The sequence below is a fragment of the Oncorhynchus mykiss genome, chromosome 2 (assembly GCF_057628025.1).
Source record: "Oncorhynchus mykiss isolate SJ-2025 chromosome 2, ASM5762802v1, whole genome shotgun sequence".
NCBI classification, from domain to species: Eukaryota; Metazoa; Chordata; class Actinopteri; order Salmoniformes; family Salmonidae; genus Oncorhynchus; species Oncorhynchus mykiss.
In genome coordinates this window covers 67,352,657-67,378,858 of record NC_143023.1, presented here as the reverse complement: position 1 = coordinate 67,378,858, position 26,202 = coordinate 67,352,657, and the positions used below count along the sequence as shown (strand labels likewise).

Below are 26,202 nucleotides of genomic sequence, written 5' to 3'. Positions count from 1 at the left end.
GAGAGATCCTTGATGAAAACCTGCTCCAAAGTGTTCAGGACCTCAGACTGGGGCAAAGGTACACCTTCCAACAGGACGACGACCCTAAGCACACAGCCAAGACCACGCAGGAGTGGCTTTGGGACAAGTCTCTGAATGTCCTTTAGTGGCCTGGCCAGAGCCCGGACTTGAACCCAATCAAACATCTCCGGAGAGACCTGAAAATAGCTGTGCAGCAACGCTCCCCATCCAACCTGACAGAGCTTGAGACATAAATGAGTTTATAAGTTAGTTAGTTGGCCCTAAATGGGTCCCAGTCAGGTGTGTAGCTTGGCATTGTATAGATTAGAGTCTGGAGCCTGGCTGGTGTCATCTGCCTGCTGCGGTAGGAAACCCAGCTGCGGTAGGAAACCCTGCTGCAGTGCGTGTGTTGCTGTTATGCTTTGCCCTTGAAGCCACTCACTGTCTGGCTTGCATTGTTCTTATGTAACTCTTATCAGAACTGCTTTTTTCTCTCTCTCGCTCGCTCTGTCTTTCGCTCTACGCGCTCTGTCTGTCGCTGAACGCGCTCTGTCTGTCGCTCAACACGCTCTGTCTGTCGCTCAACGCGCTCTGTCGCTCTCGCACTCTATCGCTCGCGCTCTGTCGCTCTGTCTCTCACGCTCTCATCATCCTGCAGTCTTAATCCTGCTGTGTAACTTCCATTTAGCTCAGAGAACTAGAGATAAAAGCCCTTTATTGTCTCTGTCCTTGTCTTGTCCTGATTCTACCCATACTAAGTCATTACTGACTCCCCAGCTACCACTTGCCCTCAAAACATTGTTGAAAAAGTATTATTTTTATTTTTCCCCCTCAGGGCTAGGAATTATAATTTTTTTTCTCCAGAAAGGCATGTTGTAGGTAAGGATAAAATGGTGACTTTTCCATAATGTTTCTCCTGACCATAAGGTCACGGTGACATTACAGCCCATGCTCCCTTTGTCCCCCCAGGACACTTCACTGTAATAGCACACAATCGGGAACAATGTGGAAACGAGAATATAGAGATTAGAGTTAAATAAATAGAGTTTAATGACTCATCATTCCCTGTATGGCAGGAGAGTTCAGGTAAAACTCACAAATGGATGAGGCTGTAATCTTGCTGTGCTCTTGTAGAAGTGGTTAGAGGGAAGGCTGTTATGTAGGCGCAGGGCAGACCGATTGTAATAGCAGTGTGTGGAGGGAGGAGAGTGTGAGGTGATGCGGCATGTTGCACACTGCACTGTGAGGTATGTTTTATTTGAACATCAGCCGGGGTAGGCAGGCCAGCTGCATGTTTAGAGGATGACATCAGGATAGGAGAGAGGAGTGGTTGAACACAGAGGATTGACCTTGGTGAAGGAGGGTGGTCAAGCGTGTAGTGTACTGCTCTGTACGTTTTTAGCATTCTAAGAGGTAGGCATAACAGTCAACAAAGAGCCTAGTAGACAAGGTTTGGTCAATTCTTATTGCTGGTGTGTTTACACACACACACACACACACACTTAATCCATGTGAAGGTGACTTGTGTGATAGTGATCACCAGGTGAGCAGCTGGAGCAGTGAGGAGGGTCCTGATAAGGGAAAATGCACAGAGGGACTAGCAGGTCCTGCTCGATATGACGCCTGTGAATTATCTGCTACCCAGCAGACACATTATCAATAGAAGACTTCCTGGTCAGATAAGACCGGTGTAAATAATAGATAATCTGAGAAAAGGCTGAGGGGGGTGAGTTTAGGTATTTCTGGTCAGACAATTGAATCTATCTATCAGACCACTTTCCAGACAAGGCTCTTTTCTTGTCGAAGATATAGAAATGGCAATGTCACCTTGACTATGCCTGGTGGTGTTTTTTTTCTCTCATTTGGCTCGTGACTGGACAGCTAGACAGTGGTCAAAGGCTGTTGTTGAGGAATGACCTTGTCCTCTGTTTTTGTATCTCTGTCTTGAACCAAGTCTATGCCATGAATGTGTGTACAAAGACCATTAAAGGATTGTTGTGATAATGTTTACTTTATGCTTTCCAATATGAAGACTTTAGAACATATAAATGAACTGACAACTCTATAATAGGGACTGTTCTACACAGTGCATTTGGAAAGTATTACAGACCCCTTGACTTTTTCTAATTGTGTTATGTTACAGCCTTATTCTAAAATGGATAAACAATTTTCCCTCATCAATCTACACACAGTACCGCATAATGACAAAGCAAGAACAGTTTTTTTGAAAATGTTGCAAAAAAACTTTTAAAAAAAAATGAAATGAAATAAAAAATGAGCAGCTAACCGATCGCTGCAGCTGTACATAGTCCATCTGTAAATAGCCCACCCAATCTACCTACCTCATCCCCATACTGTTTTTATTTGATTTACTTTTCTGCTCTTTTGCACACCAGTATCTCTACTTGCACATCATCATCTGCTCATTTATCACTCCAGTGTTAATCTGCTAAATTGTAATTATTCGCTCCTATGGCCTGTTTATTGCCAGCCTCCTCATGCTTTTTGCACACACTGTATATATACTTTCTTTTCTCTACTGTGTCATTGACTTGTTTGTGTTATTGGCTTGTTTATTGTTTACTCCATGTAGAACTGTGTTGTTGTCTGTGTCACACTGCTTTGCTTTATCTTGGCCAGGTCGCAGTTGCAAATAAGAACTTGTTCAACTAGCCTACCTGGTTAAATAAAGATGAAATAAAAATTCAGACCCTTTACTCAGTACTTTGTTGAAGCACCTTTTGGCAGTGAATACAGCCTCTTCTTAGGTATGACGCTACAAGCTTGGCACACCTGTTTGAGGAGTTTCTCACTTTCTTGGTAGATCTTTTCAAGCTCTGTCAGGTTGGATGGGGAGTGTGCCTGCACAGCTATTTTCAGGTCTCTCCAGAGATGTTCGATCGGGTTCAAGTCTGGGCTCTGGCTGGGCCACTAAGGGACATTGAGACTTGTCCTGAAGCCACTCCTGCGTTGTCTTGGCTGTGTGCTTAGTTTCGTTATCCTGTTGGAAGATGAACCTTCACTCCAGTCTGAGGTCCTGAGCGCTCTGGAGCAGGTTTTCATCAAGGATCTGTCTGTACTTTGCTCTGTTCTTCTTTGCCTTGATCCTGACTAGTCTCCCAGTCCCTGCTGCCGAAAAACATACCCACAACATGATGCTGCCACCACCATGCTTCACTGTAGGGATGGTGCCAGGTTTGTTCCAGACGTGACACTTGGCATTCAGGCCAGAAAGTTCTATCTTGGTTTCAGCAAACCATTTCTCATGGTCCGAGAGTCCTTAAGGTGCCTTTTGGCAAACTCCAAGCAGGCTGTCATGTGCCTTTTACTGAGGAGTGGCTTCCTTCTAGCCACTCTACCATAAAGGCCTGACTGGTGGAATGCTGCAGAGATGGTTCTCATTCTGGAAGGTTCTCCCAGGGCTCCAGTGTTCCTCAGTGGAGATGTCAGATTGACCATTGGGTTCTTTGTCACCTCCCTGACCCGAGGCCCTTCTCCCCTGATTGCTCAGTTTGGCCGGGCAGCCAGCTCTAGGAAGAGTCTTGGTGGTTCTAAACTTCTCCCTGTGTTCTTCAAATTTCTTCGACCTCATGGCTTGGTGTTTTCTCTGACATACACTGTCAACTGTGGGACCTTATGTACAGGTGTGTGCCTTTCCAAATCATGTCCAATCAATTGAATTTACCACAGGTGGACTCCAATCAAGTTGTAGAAACATCTCAAGGATGATACATGGAAACAGGATGCACCTGAGCTCAATTTCGAGTCTCATAGCAAAGGGTCTGAATACTTATGTAAATAAGGTATTTCTGTTTCTAAAATCCTGTTTTAACTTTGTCATTATGAGGTATTGTGTGTAGATTGATGAGGATTGTTTTTTTTAAATGTAATCCATTTTAGAATAAGGATGTAATACCAACAAATGTGTAAAAATTCAAGGGATCTGAATACTTTTCTGAATGCACATTCCAGCTGCTGCTCTGTCAGAACGTTACCAAGGTGGCAGGCGTTCTCGGGGTGTGATTACCGCATCACCCAGTCTGACCCCTGTCTAATTACCATCCGGCCTTCATTAAAAAGTCATTATTTAGATGAGGAGTGCATTGACCTGCCTACTTCCTCCTTCCGCAGTCTATAGTTTTTCACTCTGTGTGGCGTCAGAGAGCTGCACGGGCCTTTACCAGGATGTGTTCAGGGAGTTGTCAGAGTGCTGCACAGGCCTTTACCAGGATGTGTTCTGGGAGGCGTCAGAGTGCTGCACGGGCCTTTACCAGGATGTGTCCTGGGAGGCGTCAGAGTGCTGCACGGGCCTTTACCAGGATGTGTTCTGGGAGGCGTCAGAGTGCTGCACGGGCCTTTACCAGGATGTGTCCTGGGAGGCGTCTGCACGGGCCTTTACCAGGATGTGTTCTGGGAGGCGTCAGAGTGCTGCACGGGCCTTTACCAGGATGTGTTCTGGGAGGCGTCTGCACGGGCCTTTACCAGGATGTGTTCTGGGATGCGTCAGAGTGCTGCACAGGCCTTTACCAGGATGTGTTCTGGGAGGCGTCTGCACGGGCCTTTACCAGGATGTGTTCTGGGAGGCGTCAGAGTGCTGCACGGGCCTTTACCAGGATGTGTTCTGGGAGGCGTCTGCACGGGCCTTTACCAGGATGTGTTCTGGGAGGCGTCAGAGTGCTGCACAGGCCTTTACCAGGATGTGTCCTGGGAGGTGTCAGAGAGCTGCACGGGCCTTTACCAGGATGTGTTCTGGAAGGCGTCAGAGAGCTGCACAGGCCTTTACCAGGATGTGTCCTGGGAGGTGTCAGAGAGCTGCACGGGCCTTTACCAGGATGTGTTCTGGGAGGCGTCGGAGTGCTGCACAGGCCTTTACCAGGATGTGTCCTGGGAGGCGTCAGAGTGCTGCACAGGCCTTTACCAGGATGTGTTCTGGGAGGCGTCAGAGTGCTGCACGGGCCTTTACCAGGATGTGTTCTGGGAGGCGTCAGAGTGCTGCACGGGCCTTTACCAGGATGTGTTCTGGGAGGCGTCAGAGTGCTGCACGGGCCTTTACCAGGATGTGTTCTGGGAGGCGTCAGAGTGCTGCACGGGCCTTTACCAGGATGTGTCCTGGGAGGCGTCTGCACGGGCCTTTACCAGGATGTGTTCTGGGAGGCGTCTGCACAGGCCTTTACCAGGATGTGTCCTGGGAGGCGTCTGCACAGGCCTTTACCAGGATGTGTCCTGGGAGGCGTCTGCACGGGCCTTTACCAGGATGTGTTCAGGGAGGCGTCAGAGTGCTGCACGGGCCTTTACCAGGATGTGTTCTGGGAGGCGTCTGCACGGGCCTTTACCAGGATGTGTTCTGGGAGGCGTCAGAGTGCTGCACGGGACTTTACCAGGATGTGTCCTGGGAGGCGTCAGAGTGCTGCACGGGCCTTTACCAGGATGTGTTCTGGGAGGCGTCAGAGTGCTGCACGGGCCTTTACCAGGATGTGTTCTGGGAGGCGTCAGAGTGCTGCACGGGCCTTTACCAGGATGTGTTCTGGGAGGCGTCTGCACGGGCCTTTACCAGGATGTGTTCTGGGAGGCGTCAGAGTGCTGCACGGGCCTTTACCAGGATGTGTTCTGGGAGGCGTCAGAGTGCTGCACGGGCCTTTACCAGGATGTGTTCTGGGAGGCGTCAGAGTGCTGCACGGGCCTTTACCAGGATGTGTTCTGGGAGGCGTCTGAGTGCTGCACGGGCCTTTACCAGGATGTGTTCTGGGAGGCGTCAGAGTGCTGCACGGGCCTTTACCAGGATGTGTCCTGGGAGGCGTCAGAGTGCTGCACGGGCCTTTATCAGGATGTGTCCTGGGAGGCGTCTGCACGGGCCTTTACCAGGATGTGTTCTGGGAGGCGTCAGAGTGCTGCACAGGCCTTTACCAGGATGTGTTCTGGGAGGCGTCAGAGTGCTGCACAGGCCTTTACCAGGATGTGTTCTGGGAGGCGTCAGAGTGCTGCACGGGACTTTACCAGGATGTGTCCTGGGAGGCGTCTGAGTGCTGCACGGGCCTTTACCAGGATGTGTCCTGGGAGGCGTCTGCACGGGCCTTTACCAGGATGTGTCCTGGGAGGCGTCAGAGTGCTGCACAGGCCTTTACCAGTATGTGTTCTGGGAGGCGTCAGAGTGCTGCACGGGCCTTTACCAGGATGTGTCCTGGGAGGCGTCTGCACGGGCCTTTACCAGGATGTGTCCTGGGAGGCGTCTGAGTGCTGCACGGGCCTTTACCAGGATGTGTTCTGGGAGGCGTCAGAGTGCTGCACGGGCCTTTACCAGGATGTGTTCTGGGAGGCGTCAGAGTGCTGCACGGGCCTTTACCAGGATGTGTCCTGGGAGGCGTCTGCACGGGCCTTTACCAGGATGTGTTCTGGGAGGCGTCAGAGTGCTGCACAGGCCTTTACCAGGATGTGTTCTGGGAGGCGTCAGAGTGCTGCACGGGCCTTTACCAGGATGTGTTCTGGGAGGCGTCAGAGTGCTGCACGGGCCTTTACCAGGATGTGTTCTGGGAGGCGTCAGAGTGCTGCACAGGCCTTTACCAGGATGTGTTCTGGGAGGATTCTGGATGATTGATTGATCAGTTCTAACCTGTTTGGCCAATGAGGTCATTGCAATCCACATTGTCAAATATACTAGTCTATCTCTGCTGCTCTGACAGAATAGAAACATTTGTTATTGTAGTAGGTTAGGTGACTGTGTCTGTCTTGTAGGCTACCTCAGAAAAGGAGTCGAGGACAAATCCTAACCATACTTTTATGGAAAGTATCTTGAAAAGGCCCATCTAACATGACCTGCTTTAGTGAGCATTCAGGGATGTGATTGCCTTGGTTTGTGTTGCCTGTGAAATTATCTTCCAGGATAAAATTGTGTACTACCATGTGTATGAATATTATAATGACATATAATGCAAATCAGTCCTCATTATTTATTTGAATAAATGTTAATTGAACACAGGCAGGGGTTGATGTGTGACTGACCCAGGTCAGAACCATAGGACACTGCAGCAGGGCCACAATACAATAGAATAGTACTGCAGTCATCTAATATATATAGCAAAATGCAAATATGGATATGCCTGAATGGCTAAATGATTTAGAAATTGTATTTTAATTCCAATTTAATCGGTGTACTTAGAGCTGCTTAATTGAATATAAGCTTAATAACATAGCTATATCAGCACGGTCTTTGTCCTTGTTCAGAATATTCAAAGAGCTTATGAGAAGGGTACAGTACATTTTCTTTCTCCGGTAGAATTTGAGTAGAGCCACTTTCAGGCGCACATTACTGCTCTCTGATCAGCAGTTATGTCCATGTCAGTCTGTCTGGTACCCAGTCAGTCTCAGATGCTGTAATACAGCTGTAATCGAAACCCCCTGTCACATTCGTTCAAATTCAACTTGATGAATACAAAAAAATCCTACATTTTGACTAGGGGCAAGATTTTAATGACTTTTTGGGCTCTGCAGTGTTCCTATGTAAAGTCTGACGTGAAAGAGGTGAAGCTTGAAGAGGAAACATATTGTATGTTTTGTTTCCATGTTGAGTATGTGCAGTAACATACCTACTTGTGTAATATGAGACAGGACAGTGGTCTAGTGTTTCCTAATGAGAGGCCAATCAGTCCCACTGCTGACTGAGGAAAATCAGCGTGTAAAATCAGAATTTTATGCAGGTGGAAATGAAGTCCTGGGAGGATTATTTTTTTAGTAAGGCCTCTCTGCTAGGCCCTGTTCAGATTCTATCAGTGTCAGCGTCTGGCTCTACAGATATTATTCATGGTGGTGGGCCCTGGCCCTCCCTGCAAGGACGGACGCGACACTGTGTGTGCGTATGCGTGTGCGTGCTGTCATAAGCGAGTGTACGCGTCCTGTCCCCCTCTCTGTTCTTCATCCATCCTGCCCCCCCCCCCCCTCCCCCCAGATCCTATCTCTGTGTTGGATCTGTAGGAGCGTAATCATTAATCATGCACGCTGCTCGGTGCTCGCTATGAGACGTCTCACTCTGCCTCTTCCACAGTGCCGTGGGCCCGGCAACGGAGGTGGTGTGTAGCGGTCTGTGTTCCTGACAGGTGTGTCCCACCGTCGCCACTGTTCCCCCTGGCAGGTGCTGCCGTGTGTTGTGTGCAGGTGCTCAGAATGCAGAACCTAATGACAATACGCGGAACACAACCACTTCCTATATGGAAGGTCACAGTCCAGTCGGCTCACTAACAAATGGGCTCTTATTTAACTATCAATCCCATTCAGCTGATGTCAGCTCATTCTATTCCCCCCTCTCCAGTAATTTCAAAGGAATATGAGGCCATTGATCATGTGGTATGTCTTGTGAAGAGCTGACTGGTCCTATATATACCATTACCAGACAGAGAACCTCTGACACTGTATGCATGTTTGTCTCTGGATTTTAGGTCACTCCTAGCCACTCTTATTTCAGCTTGTGACCCTCAGGGGGGTCTCTTTAGTACTCTCTCTTTCTGACTGTTCTTGGCTTTATGTCATGCAGTCTTCCTCATTCTCTCTCCTTTTAGGTTGTTTGTCCATGAATTACATTAGAATACAGTTAGATGAACAATGGCAATAATAACGTCACTGAAGCAGATCTGGAACTGTATTTAAATGCCTCTATTTTCTGTGAACAGTCTTCTCTCTAGGGCTCTGCTACTATATACAGTAGGCCGACCCTATTGGGCTGCCAGTGCAAACAGAAAATAATGGATGGAAGTTTAAATATTCTTAGAATATCTGAATAATGAATATTTGTTACAGTGAGAAAAGAGCTCTCGGTCTGTGACCACATTTTCTTTCTGCTGCCATGTTGCGTCCCTTTCTCATTGGTCAGAGTGTAGGCTTCGCCTCAACGGCTACATTTGACTTTACTTTGAAAAAGCAGAGCTTGAAAGCACAATCTGGTTAAATGATTTAAGGAATAGCTCTCTATAGCTTTGTATTGGCTCTACGTGGTGGAAAGGGCCCAGTGATGACACTTGCAGGGTCCAGAGCCAGATTGTTTTTGATTTGATGAAAAAGCTTCTGAGTCTCTGTTTCATTCACTTACTTGCAATCTATTGATTTGTGTGGTGTGTTCAATGAATGTCTGTGATGGTGCATTTTCTAATGAAGGTATCTCTCCCCCTCCCCTTCTCCCTCTATCACTCCCTCTCTCTTCCTCCCCCTTCTCTCCCCCCCTCTCTTAGATCTGGACCTGCGCTACTTCTGGAGCTGGAGTGCGTTTGAGGACTACCTGCTATTCTGTTTTGCCTTCACGGTGCTGTGTGCCTTCCTCACCCTTCTCCTGCTGGACTCTGTGCTGTTCGTGGAGGGCCTGGGCTCCCTGGCCGTGCTGTTTGAGGCCATGCTGGGGGTGCCACAGCTTCTGCAGAACTTCCACAACCACTCCACCCGCGGCATGAGGTGAGTGAGTGGCCTGGCAGGCTGGCACACACTCCATGAAACCTCTGTGTGGTACACTGAGTTTACAAAACATTAGGAACACCTTCCTAATGTTGAGTTGCAGCCCCTTTTGCCCTTAGGGCATGGGCTTGACAAGATGTCGAAAGCATTCAACAGGGATGCAGTTGTATCAAGTTGGCTGGATGTCCTTTGGGTGGTGGACCATTATTGATACACACGGGAAACTGTTGAGTGTGAAAAACCCAGCAGCGTTGCAATTCTTGACACACTCAAACCAGTGTGCCTGGCACCTACTACCATACTCTGTTCAAATGCACTGACATCTTTTGTCTTGCCCATTCACCCACTGAATGGCGCACATACACAATCCATGTCTCAATTGTCTTGAGGCTTAAAAATCCTTTAATCTGTCTCATCTTCATGTACACTGATTGAAGTGGATTTAACAGGTGACATCAATAAGGGATCATAGCTTTCACCTGGTCTGTCTGTCGTGTGTGTGGGTGTGTATACAGTAGGAGTCAACATTTCAGACACACCTACTCATTTATTTGTATTATTTTCTACATTGTAGAATAGAATACGCTAGGGAGCCAGCCAGTTAACGTTAGCTAGCTAGTTAACAGTGCACTTTAGCTTAAGACATATAGCTAGCTAGCTAGCAAGGTAAACCATGAATCTAGCTAGGTAAACAGCGTTTAAGATCACACACGTAATGTTAGCTAACGAGCCAGCCAGCTGACATTAGGTAGTTAAACAACAATGAACAAAGTGCCAACAATGCCACAGTGTTGGGAGCTAGCTAACATTAGACTCTAACTAGAAAAGCAAACAGCTCTGAGAAACAAATAGTAACGTCAGCTAGGGAGCCAGCCAGCTAATGTTAGCTAGTTAGCTAACAGTACACTTTAGCTTGAAATGAAACCACTTTCTGTCAAAATTAAAAACGTGTAATATCTAAAAAGGTAGATAGCTATTGCTAGACTATCTTACCTGTATACATCATCATGCATGATGAACGCTTCTCCCTGTCAGGAATGCCATACCACAGTTGCCCTTAGTTTGAAGATGTAATCCGGAGACAGGTGTTTTCTCCATCTCTTTAGCTATCATACTCTAATTCCACAGATTTCAAAACTTGATCCTCCAGAAAGTGGAGAGCAACACTTATGCAGCTCCACTACACAATACATAAAAAAGCAGTGTTTGACAGGATTACCAACACAGACTGACGAGCTCAAATAGACAGCAGCCTTCAATATGGCAGACCAATCCGCTCTCCTCTCTCGGCATGTCCAGCCCACTAATTTATATCAGCCAATCATGGCTAGTGGGAAGGTTGCTAACTTTTTCTGTGGCTTAACCAACAAGGCTCGTAATTTCGTATTTACAGATGGCATACAGATGAACCACACATGCGGAGATCATCCGTTCACCTACTCTGCGTCTCACAAAGAGACAGCGGTTGGATCCAAAAATCTAACATTTGGACTCATCAGACCAAAGGTCAGATTTCCACCAGTCTAATGTCCATTGCTCATGTTTCTTTGCCGAAGCAAGTCTCTTCTTATTATTGGTGTCCTTTAGTAATGGTTTCTTTGCAGCAATTCGACCATGAAGGCCTGATCCACGGTCTCCTCTGAACAGTTGATTTTGAGATGTCTGTTATTTGAACTCTGAAACATTTATTTGGGCTGCAATCTGAGGTGCAGTTAGCTCTAATGAACTTATCCTCTGCAGCAGAGGTAACTTTGGGTCTTCCTTTCCTGTGGCTGTCCACATGAGAGCCAGTTTCATCATAGCGCTTGATGGTTTTTGCAACTGCACTTGAAGAAACTTTCAAAGTTGTTAATGTTCAGTATTGACTGACCTTCGTGTCTTAAAGTAATGATGGACTGTCGTTTGTCTTTGCTTATTTGAGCTGTTCTTGCCATAATATAGACTTGGTATTTTACCAAATAGGGCTATCTTCTGTTTACCACTCCTACCTTGTCACAACACAAATGATTGGCTCAAATGCATTAAGAAGGCACACCTGTTAATTGAAATGCATTCCAGGTGACTACCTCATGAAGCTGGTTGAGAATGCCAAGAGTGTGCAAAGCTGCCATCAAGGCAAAGGGTGGCTACTTTGAAGAATCTCAAATATAAAATATATTTTGATTTCTTTAACACTTTTTTGTTTACTTCACATGCTGAAGCTGACCCTGAAGTTAAGCGAGGCAATACGGAACAGAGGCTGGCCTCCTAGAAAGAGGGACCACACTTAGGTGAGCATAGTAGTGATAGTAGCTATAGTACTAGAATAACACACTGAGAGAGCATGCTACCCACTGATCCACCACTGTAGAGACACCCAGAGACAGAGATGAACCGGGCCTCATGTTCTCACTGATTGGGTGAGCAAGTTGCCGCCCAGAGCCACGGTGCAATCACGTCAAGGACAAAGACATTACAGTCTAGCACTAGGGCTGTGACATATTTATTGTGTTAATATAAAATATGAATTACAGTTGGAAACCATATAAATGAGCCCTCATTCCTCCGTTGCATGCTTAAACTGTGCTCTTGATGGTTAATTTGCCTCATAAAAGGCTGTGCTGCCTGAAGCATGTCTCCACTCTGACTTATCTACATGGAACTGAGGACGGACGAGGAAGGATAGCTTCTGTTAATGTGCTGAGCTGTGACTGCTGTCTCATAGTATGGTTATTCTGTCTTGAGGAGAAATGTAACTGATTGTATTTGGACTACAGTAGGGTTGGGCAGTATACCGTATACCAGGGTATTTGGAAATACCTATGGGATGGTTTTCATATACCATCAATACCATTGAAACTATTTATTGGAAGTTTTTTAATACTTTTTAATGTTTCTAACTACTTTTTAAGTAAATACCTGCAGTCAACTTGTGCAATATGTTACGAGAGAAAGCAGATTGAGTTAATTTCATCTTGTCACATTATTTTACATTATGAAGCTTTACCGTACTTCCCCAGAATAGTTTGTTTTAAAGAGCACAATGGGAGAAAGTGGGAGCTGATGAGTCTATAGCGTTCTACATTGCATTTTGGAAAGTATTCAGTCCCCTTGACATTTTCCACATTTTGTTACGTTACAACTTTGTTACGTTACAAATTTTTCCCCTCATCAATCTACACACAATACCCCATAATGACAAAGCAAATCAGGTTTTTTGAAAAAAAATTATGAAAATTAATTTAAAAAATAAGAAACTGAAATATCAGATGTACATACAGTGGGGCAAAAAATTATTTAGTCAGCCACCAATTGTGCCACCATAATTTGCAAATAAATTCAATAAAAATCCTACAATGTGATTTTCTGGATTTTTTTTATCATTTTGTCTGTCATAGTTGAAGTGTACCTATGATGAAAATTACAGGCCCTATCTTTTTAAGTGGGAGAACTTGCACAATTGGTGGCTGACTAAATACTTTTTTGCCCCAATGTAAGTATTCAGATCCTTAACTAGTACTTTGTTGAATCACCTTTGGCAGCGAACCACCGCATTTAACCATGGCAAGGTGACTGGGAATGTGGCAGAATACAAACAGAGTGGTCATTCCCTCCTTAAGGCAATCAAACATGCGAAACGTCAGTATAGAGACAAAGTGGAATCGTAATTCAACGGCTCAGACACGAGATGTATGTGGAAGGGTCTACAGACAATCACGGACTACAAAAGGAAAACCAGCTACGTCGCGGACTCCAATGACTTCCTCACAGTCAAGCTAAACACGTTCTTTGCTCGCTTTGAGGATAACACAGTGCCACGGACACAGCCAGCTACCAAGGACTGTCTCCTTATCCGTGGCCGTCGTGAGTAAGACATTTAAACGTGTTAACCCTTGCAAGATTGCCGGCCCAGACGACATCCCTAGCCGTGTCCTCAGCTGGCTGGTGTGTTTAAGGACATATTCAATCTCTCCCTATCCCAGTCTGCTGTCCCCACATGCTTCAAGATGGCCACCATTTGTCCCTATTCCCAAGAATGCAAATGTAGCTGAACTAAGTGACTATTGCCCCGCACTCACTTCTGTCATCATGAAGTGCTTTGAGAGACTAGTCAAGAATTATATCACCTTACCTGACACCCTAGACCCACTTCAATTTGCTTACCGCCCTAATAGATCCACAGACGATGCAATTGCAATGCACACTGACCTATCCCATCTGGACAAGAGGAATACCTATGTAATAATGCTGTTCATTGACTATAGCTTAGCATTCAACACCATAGTACACTCCAAGCTCATCATTAAGCTAGAGGCCCTGGGTCTGAACCCTGCCCTGTGCAATTGGGTCCTGGACTTCCTGATGTGCTGCCCCCAGGTGGTGAAGGTAGGAAACAACACCTCCACTTCGCTGATCCTCAACACTGGGGCCCCACAATGGTGTGTGCTCAGCCCCCTCCTGTACTCCCTGTTCACCCATGTCTGTGTGGCCATGTATGCCTCCATCTCAATCATCAAGCTTGCAAACACAACAGTAGTAGACTTGATTACCAACAACAATGAGACAGCCTACAGGGAGGATGTGAGTGCTCTGGGAGTGTGATGTCAGGAAAATAACCTCACTCAACATCAACAAAACGAAGGAGATGATCGTGAACTTCAGGAAACAGCAGAGGGAGTACTCCCCTCCCCCCGATCCACATAGACAGAACACCAGTGGAGCAGGTGGAACGTTTTAAGTTCCTCGGCGTACACATCACTGAAATGGTCCACCCACACAGACAGTGTAGTGAAGAAAGCGTAACAGTGCCTCTTCAACCTCAGGAGGCTGAAGAAATGTGGCTTGAGAGCATCCTGTCGGGCTGTATCACCGCCTGGTACGGCAACTGCACTGCCCGCAACCGCAGGGCTCTCCAGAGGGTGGTGCGGTCTGCACAACACATCACCAGGGGCAAACTACCTGCCCTTCAGGACACCTACTGCACCCGATGTCACAGGAAGGCCAAAAAGATCATCAAGGACAACAACCACCCAAGCCACTGCCTGTTCACCCCGTTATCATCCAGAAGGTGAGGATAATACAGGTGCATCAAATCTGGGACCGAGAGACTGAAAAACAGCTTCTATCTCAAAGCCATTAGACTGTTAATTAAACAGCCAAAGAGGAAGCAGCCTACATACACAGACTTGAAATCGTTGGCCACTTTTAATAAATAGGACACTAGTCACTTTAATAATGTCACTTTAATGTTTACATATCTTGCATTACTTGCATTATCTCATATGTATATACTGTATTCGATACTATCTACTGTATCTCAGTCTATGCCGCTCTGACATTGCTCGTCCATATATTTACATATTAATTCCATTCCTTTACATTTGTGTGTATAAGGTAGTTGTTGTGGAACTGTTAGATTACTTGTTAGATATTACTGCACTGTCGGAACTAGAAGCACAAAAATTTAGCTACACCAGCAATAACTAGGGATGCATGATATATCGGTGAACATATTGGAATCGGACGATATTAGCTAAAAATGCCAACATCAGTATCTGCCCGATGTCTAGTTTAATGCCGATGTTATTAACAGATGTCAAAGCTACCGTGCATACCTATATAACGTAGGTACATGACGCCACGTAAAATTTGGCTCTACACGTGCAACACAGCATTCCTAACCTAACCCACAATGTCTGATGTGTGGATCGAGTAGTCAACATGTCGAGCCATCATTTGAAAGAGTAAGAACATTTCAGTGAGACAACTCAAAGGCGGAATCCATTAAAGCCAAGATAATAGAATTCATTGCCCTTGACTATCAACCGTTCTCTCTCATTGGTGCTGTTGGCTTTCGCCAACTGGTCGAGCTCCGGTACACACACCAAGTGCGCTATTTTTCAGAGGTTTCCCTACCGGAGTTGCACAGTAATAGCATCACTGCTCTTAGCTTCATGACATACATACTATGGAACACCGTTTGGGTCTTTGCGTGTCAAAAAAGATACAGCAGCACTGTCAAAGCTGTACAAAAAAAGTCTGCAGACAAGCAAACACCGACCACGAACGATGTGTTTACAATACTGCGTTGGTAATAAAGCATAATTTGTTCGACCGCAACTTCTGGGGTAGCTAGCTTTAGCTTGGTACCTAGCTAGCACCAATACAACCAGCCTGAAAACAATGACCAGTAGAAACTGCAGTAATTTTCATTAATCTTAGCAATGATTTAGGAATCCTTGTGAGTAAGTATTAGGTTTCCACTAGGTTTCCACTTGTTATTTGCCTATTGAAATTTAACTTCAGGTCAAGAAAATAAATAGCTAGCCAGCTACCCTGTTGTCCAAAGCTAACGTTATAAGCAGCCAGCTAGCTTCATCTGGCTAGTGAGGCTTGCCTGGACCGGGTTATGTGTTGTAAAGCTAGCCACAATAAGGATTAGGCACAATAGTGGAATTTGCGGTTTGCCTTCAAATTACAGTCTGTCATTGACAGTGATGCAAATGAATACAAGTAGTATAATTATGCCACACTTTTATTTTGAAGGTTAACCGCAAAGTCCACTATTGTGGCTGATCCTTATTGTGGCTAGCTTCACATACAGTTGAAGTCGGAAGTTTACATACACTTATGTTGGAGTCATTAAAACTTGTTTTTCAACCACTCCACAAATTTCTTGTTAACCAACTATAGTTTTGGCAAGTCGGTTAGGACATCTACTTTGCGCATGACACAAGTAATTTTTCCAACAATTGTTTACAGACAGATTATTTCACCTATAATTCACTGTATCACAATTCCAGTGGGTCAGAAGTTACATACACTGAGTTGACTGTGCCTTCCAGAAAATGATGTCATGGATTTAGAAGCTTCTGATAGACTAATTGACATAATTTGAGTCAATTGGAGGTGTGCCTGTGGTTGTATTTCAAGGCATACCTTCAAACTCAGTGCCTCTTTGCTTGACATCATGGGAAAATCAAAAGAAATCAGCCAAGACCTCAGAAATAAATTGTGGACCTCCCCAAGTCTGGTTCATCCTTGGGAACAATTTCCAAATGCCTGAAGGTACCACATTCTTCTGTACAAACAATAGTATGCAAGTATAAACACCATGGGACCACGCAGCCATCATACCGCTCAGGAAGGAGAAGTGTTCTGTCTCCTAGAGATGAACATACTATGGTGCGAAAAGTGTATATAAATCCTAGAAAAACAGCAAAGGACCTTGTGAAGATGCTGGAGGAAACAGCTACAAAAGTTTCTATAACCACAGTAAAACGAGTCCTATATCGACATAACCTGAAAGGCCGCTCAGCAAGGAAGAAGCCACTGCTCCAAAATCAAAACCAGTCTACGGTTTGCAACTTCACATGGGGACATAGTACTTTTTGGAGAAAAGTCCTCTGGTCTGATGAAACAAAAAAATAGAACTGTTGGGCCATAATGACCATCGTTATGTTTGGAGGAAAAAGGGGGAGGCTTGCAAACCAAAGAACAATCGTGAAGCACGGGGGTGGCAGTATCATGTTGTGGGGGTGCTTTGCTGTAGGAGGGACAGGTGCACTTCACAAAATAGATGGCATCATGAAGGAAGGAAAATTATGTGGATATATTGAAGCAACATCTCAAGACATCAGTCAGAAAGTTAAAGCTTGGTCGCAAATGGGTCTTCCAAATGAACAATGAACCCAAGCATACTTCCAAAGTAAAGCAAAATGGCTTAAGGACAACAAAGTCAAGGTATTGGAGTGGCCATCACAAAGCCCTGACCTCAATCCTATAGAACATTTGTGGGCAGAACTGAAAAGGCGTGTGCGAGCAAGGAGGCCTACAAACCTGACTCAGTTACATCAGCTCTGACAGGAGGAATGGGCCAAAATTCACCCAATTTATTGTGGGAAGCTTGTGGAAGGCTACCCAAAATGTTTGACCTAAGTTCAACAATTTAAAGGAAATGCTACCAAATACTAATTGAGTGTATGTAAACCTCTGACCCACTGGGAATGTGATTAAATCAATTAAAGCTGAAATAAATCAATGTCTACTATTATTCTGACATTTCACATTCTTAAAATAAAGTGGTGATCCTAACTGACCTAAAACAGGGACTTTTTACTAGGATTAAATGTCAGGAATTTTGAAAAACTGAGTTTAAATGTATTTGGCTAAGGTGTATGTAAACTTCCGACTTCAACTGTAGATTGGTCCGACCACCTTCAATCAAATATGAACTGTCTTATAAATGTGGGTTATTTTAGATGATACCTATCTATACAGTTAGCTAGCTAACTATAGCTACTGAAACATGTGTCATATTTCTATGTTTTTGGGGAAGAACATTGTGTCACGATCGTCGTAATGAGTAGACCAAGGCTCAGCGTGAGTAGAGTTCCACATATTTTAATAAACTGAAACTCACGAAAATAAAAAAATAAAGCACAAACGAAACGTGAAGCTACTGGTGTGCACTCAGGCAACTAAATGTAGACAAGATCCCACAAATACCAATGGACTGTGGGTCATCGCTGGAGGCACCGGACCGTGGATCGTCGCCGGAGGAACCGGACTGTAGATCGTCGCGGGAGGCTCTGGACAGAGAACCCCTGCTGAAGGCTCTGGACCGCAGACCATCGCTGGAGGCTCCGGCCTGCCGACCGCAGGATATCCTGGACCGAGGAGACGTACTGGAGACCAGGAGCACTGAGCCGGCACAATCCGTCCTGGCTTAATGCCCACTCTAGCATGGCAACTGCGGGAAGCTGGAATAGAGCGCACCGGGCTGTGAATGCTCACTGGAGACACCGTGTGCATCACCGCATAACACGGTGCCTGACCGGTCACACGCTTCCGTCATTGTACTAACTCCTCGTATCGTCGCCGTTCCGCTCTCGCTGCCTCCAACTGCTCCCTTGGACGGCGATACTCTCCGGTCTGCGTCCAGAGTCCTTCTCCATCCAGGATTTCCTCCCATGTCCATTCCTCCTCGCCACGCTGCTTGGTCCGTTTTAGGTGCGATCTTCTGTCACGATCGTCGTTATGAGTAGACGGAGGCGCAAACGAAACGTGAAGCTACTGGTGTGCACTCAGGCAACTAAATGTCGACAAGATCCCACGAATACCAATGGGGAAATGGCTACCTAAATATGATCCCCAATCAGAGACAACGATAAACAGTTGCCTCTGATTGGGAACCATATCAGGCCACCATAGAAATACAAAAACACCTAGATGACCCACCCTAGTCACTATCACACCCAACCAACATAGAGAATATACAGCTTTCTATGGTCAGGGCGTGACACATTGTTTGAATCCATGAGCTAGCAATTTCTTTTAATGACCAGCACTGTAGGTGCGCGAAACAGCTTTTCCAGCATCATAGCATACGTATCGATGAATTGTTGTGACGTGAAATACGAGTGATAGTGTAATCAAGGTGTAATAACTCCGTAAAAAATTCATGAACGCGTTAAATTATTATGTGACGTGCAGTCATATTCAGGTCCTGATTGGTCAACAAGGTTATTTCACCCATCAAATAGTGTTATTTGACACTTCGAATAGTGTTTTTTGTCACGCAAAGACCCAAACGGCGTTCCATAGAAATCCTGGTTGAGATTGAAATGACTGAACAAATGAACAATGAAACAGCACTGCAAGTTAGTGAAAGAAATAGGTTTGATTATGCTTTACTGGTAATGGGGACATACGTAAATGCCAACAAAATACTTTTTTGGTCAGTGTGTGTGCGTGCATGTGTGTGTGTGTTTAACCTTTATTTAACTAGGCAAGTCAGTTAAGAAGAAATTCTTATTTACAATGGCAGCCTGGACGACGCTGGACCAATTGTGCGCAGCCCTATGGGACTCCCAATGACTGCCAGATGTGATACAGCCTGGATTCGAACCAGGGACTGTAGTGACGCCTCTTGCACTGAGATACAATGCCTTAGACCACTGCGTCCGTGTGTGTGTTAACTATTTAGCTATACTAGAATGCTTAAAAGGTCACTAAAATGTTAAATATCGGTAATCTGGGATTTTTGACTATAATTGTATAACTTCATGAGCTGGATTTGCCTATATTTGCAATTCGTTTTTTAATTTGTGTTCGTTAACATTTAGCTAAAAGCATTCATGAGAATTCACTATTACTTGTCCTAAATATTTTTATAATTTTGGTAATAGACGCCCAAAGGGCTTTTTTTGTGTTTTTAGCCCATGACAGTAATATGAAAATCCTGGGTTGGCAGTATGAAAATCTCGGTACCACCCAAGCCTAGACTACAGTACTGTAGTCCAACTCAGACCCAAGGTCAAGTCAGAGCCAATAAGCTATGTGTTCATAATAATATAAAAGGCCTTTTAATAGAGAGGTAGAGGCTATAACATCAATTATCCTAGGAATTATATTCAGCCTAATACTAATTATGATCGCGTCATTGAGGAACTCCCCAGGGGATAAATATTCCTCACCAATCCCCACAGGCCCCAGAGTTCTTCTATAGAGATACAGGACTCTGTGTATGAAACTAGGGATGTACCATACATGCATATGGTGTGGAACGGGTGATACTCCTGGTGAGATGTCTTCATTCTTTGTGAAGATATCCTAGCAGTTAAGAGTGTTGGGCCAGTGACCGAAAGGTCTCTGGTTTGAATCTACTAGGTTAAAAATCTGCTAATGTGCCCTTGAGCAAGGCCCTTAACCCTAGTTGCTCCAGTAAGTCACTCTGAAGAATAGCTAAATGAGTAATATATATATGTAGACCTACTGCAGCATCCAGCCCAGTGTGTCTTCTGTAGACCTACAGCATCCTCCCTCCCTCCCTCCCTCCCAACCCAGAAACCATGTTTCCCACATCTTCATCTTCCCTACCCCTCTACCTGAAGAAAGCATGCCTCCTGCCCGCTCCCGTCACACCCAGAAAACTAGGTTGCTCATCACGTGTCCATCCCCTGAGTCTCTCCTTACATTCCCCCCAATCCCCCCGCCATCCCCCCACAACGACCAGAGAACCCACCCCTGTATCAACCCGGTCCCCTGTGACTCAAAGTAACAACATTTTAATTAAATATAATTGCTTTGTACAGTGCCTTGGGAAACTATTCAGACCCCGTGACTTTTTCCACATTTTATGTTACAGCCTTATTCTAAAATCGATTAAATAAAACAATTTCCTCAGCGATCTACACACAATACCCCATAATGACAAAGCGAGAAAAAAAAATTTGAATATGTTTGCAAATGTATTAAAAACAAAAAAAAACAGATACCTTATTTACACAAGTATTCAGACCCTTTGCTATGAGACTTGAAATTGAGCTCAGGTTGCACCATGTTTCCATTAAGATGTTTTTTCAATTTGATTGGAGTCCACCTGTCCACCTTTTTTAAACCTTTATCTAACTAGGCAAGTCAGTTAAGAACAAATTATTATTTACAATGACGGCCTACACCGGCCAAACCCGGACGATGCTGGACTAATTGTGCGCCGCCCTATGGGACTCCCAATAACAGCCGGTTATGATACAGCCTGGATTCTAACCAGGTTGTCTGGTAGTGACTCCTCAAGCACCGAGATGCAGTGCCTTAGACAGCTGCGCCACTCGGGAGCCCAATATATAAGGTCCCACAGTTGACAGTGCATGTCAGAGCAAAAACCAAGCCAGAGCAAAAACCAAGCCACGATGTCAGAGGAATTGTCCGTAGAGCTCCGAGACAGGATTGTGTCGAGGCACAGATCTGGGGAAGGGTACCAAAAAACGTATGCATCATTGAAGGTCCCAAGGACGCAGTGGCCTCCATCATTCTTAAATGGAAGACGTTTGGAACACTGAGACTCTTCCTAGAGCTGATTTATTTAGCAGCAGTGCTACCTGCTGGAAGTAAGCTTCTCTTATTTGATTGAGAGATTCAATCATCATTAAGTAACATAATGGTTGGGGACACTGAATATTTACATTCATGCTCTTTGAAATATTTTTTAACAACTTTTTCCCAAAATTGTTTAACTGCAGGGCACTCCCACATAGGGCTGTGGCGGTGATTGTCAAGCAAATATCTGTCGGTTTCATGGTAATTGACCGTTAATTAACATAAACACATAGCCTACAAGCCATTTTAAAAAGTCTAATAAATCCATGACATATAGCCTACACCTTCACTGGGGCTGCTGGGGCTGCTGCTGGTGGGTTGATGGTGAGCTGGGGCTGCTTCTGGTGGGTTGATGGTGAGCTGGGGCTGTTTCTGGTGGGTTGATGGTGAGCTGGGGCTGCTTCTGGTGGGTTGATGGTGAGCTGGGGCTGCTGCTGGTTTGTTGATGGTGAGCTGGGGCTGTTTCTGGTGGGTTGATGGTGAGCTGGGGCTGCTTCTGGTGGGTTGATGGTGAGCTGGGGCTGCTTCTGGTGGGTTGATGGTGAGCTGGGGCTGTTTCTGGTGGGTTGATGGTGAGCTGGGGCTGCTTCTGGTGGGTTGATGGTGAGCTGGGGCTGCTGCTGGTTTGTTGATGGTGAGCTGGGGCTGTTTCTGGTGGGTTGATGGTGAGCTGGGGCTGCTTCTGGTGGGTTGATGGTGAGCTGGGGCTGTTTCTGGTGGGTTGATGGTGAGCTGGGGCTGCTTCTGGTGGGTTGATGGTGAGCTGGGGCTGCTTCTGGTGGGTTGATGGTGAGCTGGGGCTGCTGCTGGTGGGTTGATGGTGATGATTCCCAGATGCCTCCTGTGAAGTTATTTACTTTGTGATGACAGTGTCCCTTTTGACCTATTACAGCTTTTAGATGGTGACATCATACTGGGAGTCTCTAAAAGATTACATGCTATTGCTTTATATCATGCAATATAGTGCTGTAAATAGTGCTGCAGTGTCACTATAGTAGAGACATGGAGAGGAGGATGAAGAGACATGGGGTGGGGGGGTGAGCGAGAAGCAGTGAGAGCAAGGTATTGACGTTTTGGTTTCCATAACAAGAGCCTACCTTGCAGTACTGAATGCATAGCACAGTGCTGGTCACAGTGCTGATCACATAGCACAGTGCTGGTCCTTCTCTTTAAGTCAAATAGGTAGTTAGTGGCTGGTCCCTGCTGTGCAGCTGAGCTGAGAAAGCTTTAATCTGTCTCTTAAATGAGCAGGGACATGTAGACACCTCCCTCCCATGGGGCCACCTGGTGAGGCTGCTTCTCCATGGGCCATTGCTAGAGACGCCCAGCCCATACCGCAGCTGATTACACATGGGAGGCCCAGGGAGAAAAATAACATTTTCCTGATTTACAATATAAAAATAGCCAAGTGCTGCATGGCTGTGTGGAAATTACTCACCATAGGGGACTTGGGGAATCTACCTCACGAGACTAGCTACCTCCACAGATTCACGCCTTGTTTTTTTTAGCATAGAGCCATGTAGTGTGTGTGTGTGTGTGTGTTTTATGTTTGTGTGTGTCATATTCTAATTCCTTCTCCTCTCCAATCATACTGAGCCTGTCATGGAGTCCTGCAGTATGTGAATAACTTCTTTCCTTTGATCAATCCCACTGTTCCTAGGCCGTCGTTGAAGACAATAATTTGTTCTTAACTGACTTGCCTAGTTAAATAAAGGTAAAATAAAAATGCAACATGAAGGGGCAGATCGCCCAGCGCACATACAGTTGTGAACACCACTCTCTGGTGCTAATGTGCGTCTTAGTATTTGGTGATCTATAGGGTGCTATAAAGTTGAGGACATAAGGTTGGTACATTTCACATCTTCTCCATACGGAATGCTCTGGGGATATGGAATAAAGATATGACGTCCTCTGACTACTTCCAGCTGTGACCTGTGAATCAAATCGAATTGTATTTGTCGCATGCACCGAATACAACAGGCGTAGACTTTACTGTGAAATGCTTACTTACGAGCCCCCACCCAACAACGCACAGTTAAAAAGTAAGAAAGAGAAAAAAAAAAGGAAATGGTAACAATAAAATAACAATAATTTGTCCAAGTAAGGGCTCCCAGTCCTCTCCTCTGGATGACTTGAAAGAGGATGCACACACACGTCATGAAACTCTCACCTACTCTCAGGCAATTTCTGGGATAAGCCCTAGCCCAGAGTGACTACCTCAAATTGAGTGAATACCGGAAGAGGATATCGTTTGTTTGTGTGTGGGGTCAAATTCTCTCTTTCTCTCTTGCTTCCTTTCTTTGTTATCTTGCTCTCACTGGAGTGTGACATTTCAAATGTCTGCCTTGCCTTGGTGAGTTTATATCTGTTTTCAGTTCCAGGTGAATGAGTGTATTTGCACCTGTTGGAGAACTGTTTGCAGTGTGTGGTGGTACATTTTATCATGGTGATGGGAGTTTTGAGGGAGTTGAAAGAGCCCACATGTCTTAACCAGGGGATGGAGGCTGATAGGCTGGTGCTGTAGCTGCTGAAGAGTCATTGATCAAACCCGGCCACATGATTGAATTAGAGGCCCTGCCTTTACAGGGAAATCAGCCGAATTATTAATATCCCCTCCAGGCCAGCACAGGAGAGGAGGAAGGGGGAAAGAAGAGAGAGAGGAGCGGGGCAATGAAATGACAGGGGAGAGCTCGTCAGTTTAGCAGTTTCCCTGGCTGACTGCAGCTCACTGTGTGTGTGTGTGTGTGTGTGTGTGGCACTGTCTTTAATAAATTGGAAGTATCTAAATAGCTACTATCCTCCACCTGTATGTTGTGACAGTTTGTAACAGTTTGTCCATGCACTTAAAAACATGTGCTTGGTGGGTTTTTCTTGAATTACAGTGGTATTTGCGGCCCTGGACTTTGCAACCATGAAAAACACTTTAAAATGACATAGTCACACATCATACATGTTTTAGTTCATATTGATCCGTTTATCAATGATAAAACAATGCAAGTCCTTTATTTGCAAAACTTTGTTTATGCAATCTTTAAAGTACTTAAGGTAAGCAAATTAGAGATCTGTTATTTTGAATGCTAGAAAGTGAACAAAAGTATTAAATATAATGCATAGATCAATAAAAAAAAGGCTATTAAAATACTTTCTTTTTTGTTACTTGTGTCATGTATGTCCCTCAGTTTTATGTCATTGTGTTACTGGCTTGAAAATCACTCACTACAAAGATATAGATTAGAGTTGGGTATGTTGAGCCATTTTATACATTTAGCATCATTACATCAAGGGAAATAGTATTCTTTATAACAAAGATATCAACACATATTTCAGCAATTTGTTTATTCCTGGAAATAATCAGAATTCATGTAAACATGTTTTAAAGCATGGCTTGTCCCCCCCAAAAAATTGGTGTCTTGGCACAACTTACAGGGTAAGTTGAGCTGCCTTGGGATAAGTGGGTGATGGTGCTGGTTGGTCGAAGTTTAATTCATGGAATGGGGGTGTGGTACAGTATATTGTATATCTTAAATGGATCTTATTCCAAAGGAGCATAGGGGGTTTCGTGTGTGTGGGTCAGTCACCAGATCTCAACTCAATTGAACACTTATGGGAGATTCTGGAGCGGCGTCCGAGACAGCATTTTCCACCACAATCAACAAAACACCTGATGGAATTTCTCATGGAAGAATAGTATTGCATCCCTCCAATAGAGTTCCAGACACTTGTAGAATCTATACCAAGGCACATTGAAACTGTTCTGGCGGCTCGTGGTGGCCCAGCGCCGTATTAAGACACTTTGTTGGTGTTTGCTTTATTTTGGCAGTTATATCAAATCAAAATCCAATTTTATTAGTCACATGCGCCGAATACAACAGGTGTAATTATTATCTTTGTTAAATAACATTAAACATTAAATAACATTAAAATGTGGCACTTAATGGCACTTAATTCATTGGTCATATGGCGAATACAGCCATTAGCCATGACCATAGTGAGTAACTCTCCATCTCCTCGGTCCTCATGCCATTCATGGCCACCATGGTGACGGCTACCAGGAAGTAGAGGCATGTAGTACAGTCATCGTCCATGGTGACAGTTGCTAGGCCTTACAGTGAAATACTTACTTACGAGCCCCTAACCAACAGTGCAGTTTAAAAAGAGTTATTAAAGTGACTATGCATAGATGACAACAGAGGGTGGCAGGGGTGTGGAGAGGGTGGGGGCGCAATGCAAATAGTCTGGGTAGCCATTTGACTAGATGTTCAGGAGTCTTATGGCTTGGGGATAGAAGCTGTTTTGAAGCCTCTTGGACCTAGACTTGGTGCTCCGGTACCGCTTGCCGTGCTGTAGCAGAGAGAACCGTCTATGACTAGGGTGGCTGGAGCCTTTGGCAATTGTTATGGCCTTCCTCTAACACCGCCTGGTATAGAGGTCCTGGATGGCAGGAAGCTTGGCCCCAGTGATGTACTGGGCCGTTCGCACTACCCTCTGTAGTGCCTTGCGGTCGGATGCCGAGCAGTTGCCATACCAGGCAGTGATGCAACCGGTCCGGATGCTCTCGATGTTCCAGCTGTAGAAACTTTTGAGGATCTGAGGACCCATGCCAAATCTTTTCAGTTTCCTGAGGGGAAATAGGTTTTGTTGTGCCCGCTTCACGACTGTCTTGGTGTGCTTGGACCATGTTAGTTTGTTGGTGAAGTGGACACCAAGGAACTTGAAGCTCTCAGCCTACTCCACTGCAACTGCCTGAGTTACACCAGGAACGCACAATCCCTTTATCAGTGCTCACACTGTCCGCAATAGGCTAAAAGAGGCTGGACTGAGGGCTTGTAGGCCTGTTGTAATGCAGGTCCTCACCAGACATCACTGGCAACAATGTCGCCTATGGGCACAAACCCACCATCGCTGGACCAGACA

The 26,202-nt window shown here is 45.3% G+C and overlaps 1 protein-coding gene across 4 annotated transcripts in view; it reads left to right on the top strand.

Annotated features, from left to right (window-relative positions):
* Positions 1-26,202, top strand: part of si:dkey-246g23.2 (solute carrier family 66 member 2) — a 73,576-nt gene that overhangs the window by 31,820 nt on the left and 15,554 nt on the right. For 2 of the 4 annotated variants that reach the window (XM_090205793.1, XM_090205804.1), the window contains exons 4-5: positions 9,213-9,429; positions 10,823-10,935. In XM_090205793.1, coding sequence (XP_090061919.1) covers positions 9,213-9,429; positions 10,823-10,935 — 330 coding nt within the window. The remainder of the gene's footprint in view (positions 1-9,212; positions 9,430-10,822; positions 10,936-26,202) is intronic. The other 2 variants (XM_021569669.3, XM_021569676.3) reach the window with 1 other exon arrangement.